This window comes from Polypterus senegalus, chromosome 15 (assembly GCF_016835505.1).
Source record: "Polypterus senegalus isolate Bchr_013 chromosome 15, ASM1683550v1, whole genome shotgun sequence".
Taxonomy (NCBI): domain Eukaryota; kingdom Metazoa; phylum Chordata; class Cladistia; order Polypteriformes; family Polypteridae; genus Polypterus; species Polypterus senegalus.
This window is the reverse complement of record NC_053168.1, coordinates 80011044-80014630: the sequence shown is the minus strand read 5'-3', so window position 1 is coordinate 80014630 and position 3587 is coordinate 80011044. Positions and strand designations below refer to the sequence as shown.

General features: G+C 38.2%; 1 protein-coding gene across 1 annotated transcript; it reads left to right on the top strand.

The window, feature by feature from the left end:
• The first annotated feature begins 429 nt into the window (after window positions 1-429).
• On the top strand, window positions 430-3587 carry dlx5a (distal-less homeobox 5a). The gene is made up of 3 exons (XM_039736425.1): window positions 430-914; window positions 1705-1889; window positions 2915-3587. Exons 1-3 carry the CDS (start codon window positions 557-559, stop codon window positions 3230-3232), a joined length of 861 nt encoding a protein of 286 aa, XP_039592359.1. The 5' UTR covers window positions 430-556; the 3' UTR covers window positions 3233-3587.

Below are 3587 nucleotides of genomic sequence, written 5' to 3'. Positions count from 1 at the left end.
TGATCTGTTTTTAAAAAAACTCGTGGTTGTTAAAACAAACAAGCATTGTAAGGACTACCTTTAATGCAATTCAGATGCAAACTTTTACTACCCCTAACAGTTTAAGAAGAATTCAACTAAGACAGGCAATGAAAAGCTATCAATACACAATAAGTGATGTTTAAGTTTCTCGTGCGCATATGGATCGCTTCCCTGTTGTTGTGTTAAATTGATGAGAAATACACGCCAGTGTGGTTTAATAGTATCGTATAGTATGCTTTCTGAAGAGTTGAGATTCAAGTGTGATAGTTTTAATAAAGCTTTGTTTTGCTAAACTGGTTGGACGGGTTGGGGTGTAGCTCATGTCTGGATTCACTGGCCAATGGAACCAGATCCACCCTGCAGTGCGTAAGAGCGCAATTACTGATTTAACCACGGCTTTGCTGCGCTACTGCCAGCAGTCTGAGAGAGAGCGACACGCGGCGCAGGCGATGTTCGCTTAAAACCTTGGGTGTCTTTTCCGCTTCATTTACTGACTTTCTGAGTAAACGTCTTACTTTTTTTTTATTTCAAAGAAATGACCGGAGTATTTGACAGAAGAGTCCCCAGCATTAGATCTCCAGATTTTCCAGGCCCTTTTCAACATCCAGCCATGCACCACCCGTCTCAGGAGTCTCCAACTTTACCAGAGTCAACAGCTACGGATTCGGGTTATTACAGCCCCACCGGCGGGGTTCATCACGGCTATTGTTCACCTACTTCGGCTTCTTACGGGAAAGCGATTAACGCGTATCAGTACCAATATCACGGAGTGAATGGATCTTCTGGAAATTACTCTGCAAAAACATATTCCGATTATACCAGTTACACCAGTGCTGCATATCACCAGTACGCAGGCACTTACAGCAGAGTGCAGACACAGTCAAGCCCGCCAGGTAAGAAATGGGGCATTAAATTCAGAACAACATTTTGAAGGATCTATCTATCTATCTATCTATCTATCTATCTATCTATCTATCTATCTATCTATCTATCTATCTATCTATCTATCTATCTATCTATCTATCTATCTATCTGAATTGATTGTACAGATAACATATTTTAAGTAAACAAAAAAAGTAAATCCGACCAACTAGAATTTATGTTGTGAAAATCATTCGTACTTTATTTATTTCTAAACACGTACTGATTTGTAGGATTCGCATTTTTTTTAACTTCGTATTACATGCAACAGAGAATTTGGTATTTAAAATGACTAATATAATCCAGCAGAAAGAAAGAAAGAATGTTACCTTGACAAATAAACCCATTCATGTTCCTTTAGGCTCAGTTTATATTTCGCGATTTTTCGCGTACCGCTGATCAAAGAAGACAGATTTTCAGCGAGTTGTAATAGTTTGGGCAATATACTATCAATTGCACATATTCGATTACGGTAATTTTAATTCTGCCTTTAGAAATTCTGCGTATTTCAAAATGATTGTTTTGTAATATTTTTTCAGAGTTATTTCTATCTATCTATCTATCTATCTATCTATCTATCTATCTATCTATCTATCTATCTATCTATCTATTATTCCACATTTTTACTGCTATTCTAAACATCTTGGATTATATACATTAAGAAATAGGATTTAAGTGTCATTTTTATTGATGTTTTTATGTGCAAGCTTATTTTGCAAGGTATTTAGGATCCTAATTTAATGAGTTCCACTTTACTTTTAGAAAAGGAGCTTGCGGAGCCGGAGGTCAGAATGGTTAACGGCAAACCCAAAAAAGTCCGAAAGCCTCGAACCATTTATTCGAGTTTCCAGCTTGCTGCTCTGCAGCGGAGGTTTCAAAACACGCAGTACTTAGCCCTTCCCGAGAGGGCCGAGCTCGCCGCTTCCCTGGGGCTCACACAAACACAGGTACTTATGATGGGCATTGTGGGGCTTAACGGGGATTTGCCTTAGGGAATATAGAGGTGAGGTGTGTGTGTGTGTGTGTGTGTTTGTGTGTGTGTACGGGGGGAGGCGGGGGTGGGGTTGTCAATGGGTTTGGAGAGGGGTGATTGGGAGGTCGGATGACAGAGTATTAGGTTTGTGATTTCTATTTCTTAAACACTGACTGAAATCAATTCTGCATGAAGTAATGAGTAATTGTTGCTTGATCTAATTAATGATGTGTGTTGTATTTTAAAATGGACACTAATTAAAATTTCTAATGTAGCATGGTGATTAGTGGTACTAACTTGTGTAACGTAACTGTTAAACATATTAAGTCTTATATTTTAAAATAAAGGCGTCATGGAGATTATTTCAATTTAATGAAAAAGACTTTAATCTTTGTTAAATAGAAGTAGCGATGGTCAAACTGACTGATGTTTTGAAGTAGTTGCATTTGTGTTATCATTTACATTTATTTCCGAATGATATCTAGTTTTAACAATTCTTACTGTATATTCACATAATTATTCATTTGAATGATGTTATTTAAATACCAACTACATTATCGCCGTTAGTCCCGTTCGTAAAGCCGCTTAGAAGTACTCGGTGTCGAAGAAGTCTGAGTCGATTCCGACAGCTTTTGGCAGAAGGCAGAAACCTTCAGTCCGTCGCAGGGTACACTCGATCATTCACTCAACTTCACTTAGCTTACTCATACTGGACCAAATTAGACTAAAGAGTCATCGTAATCTGACTATCTTCAAGATGCTGGAGTAACCAGAGTACTCAGAAAAAAAAAAAATCACATTGATAAAAAGTATATTACACAAAGACGGTATGCTATGTTAAAACTGAACAAAGGTATCTGACAATAATAATAATGCCGTTACTAGAAGCGTAACTAGGGTATTTTTGTTTCAATTATATATGACGCCTCTAAACAATAAACTTCTCCTGCAATCGCTGTGCCATGCTTTACTAATTTCTCACCCCTTCCTTTATTCAAGGTAAAGATATGGTTCCAGAACAAGAGGTCAAAACTGAAAAAGATCATGAAGAACGGTGAACTACCTCCGGAGCACAGCCCGAGTTCCAGCGACCCCATGGCGTGCAATTCCCCACAGTCTCCAGCCGTCTGGGAGCCCCAGGGTCCTACGAGATCACACAATTCTCACCCGCATCCTCAAAGCGCCAACCCTGCTGCCGCAAGCTTTTTGGAAAATTCTGGCTCTTGGTATTCCACTTCCAACGCTCTCAATTCACATCTTCAGCCCCCCAACTCACTACAGCATTCGTTGGTTCTTGGATCAGGGACAATATATTAAATGGCTATTTAATATACCAAATTGTCTTGGACTTGTGTTTAAATTTTAGGTATTATGCAAGATGGTCTGCGGTGTCAAGAAGACAGTGTAAAATGTGTAAAACGTGTGCATGTAATTTATTACATTTGGAAGACAAATAAGCAAGCAAACAAACAAAAAAAACTTATTTTCACAACAATGGACTGCAGTGCAAATCTAGACACTTTCATCGGTGCCTTGAATTTTATGACCTCAGCGTAAAGCAGACACTTTTTTTTCTTTCCAGCATCATTACACTGTACATAACTGTAGATAGCTGAATTAAACTGTATATTCTGGTTAAATAAAACTGACGTTATGAAAAGAATATAAAATA

What these genes read in the sequence shown, in the direction of transcription:
- dlx5a (XM_039736425.1), top strand. Translation starts at nt 557, where the DNA reads ATGACCGGAGTATTTGACAGAAGAGTCCCCAGCATTAGATCTCCAGAT. An exon ending in GACACAGTCAAGCCCGCCAG is followed by an intron (nt 915 to 1,704) that starts GTAAGAAATGGG and finishes CTTTACTTTTAG; the next exon opens with AAAAGGAGCTTGCGGAGCCG. An exon ending in TGGGGCTCACACAAACACAG is followed by an intron (nt 1,890 to 2,914) that starts GTACTTATGATG and finishes CCTTTATTCAAG; the next exon opens with GTAAAGATATGGTTCCAGAA.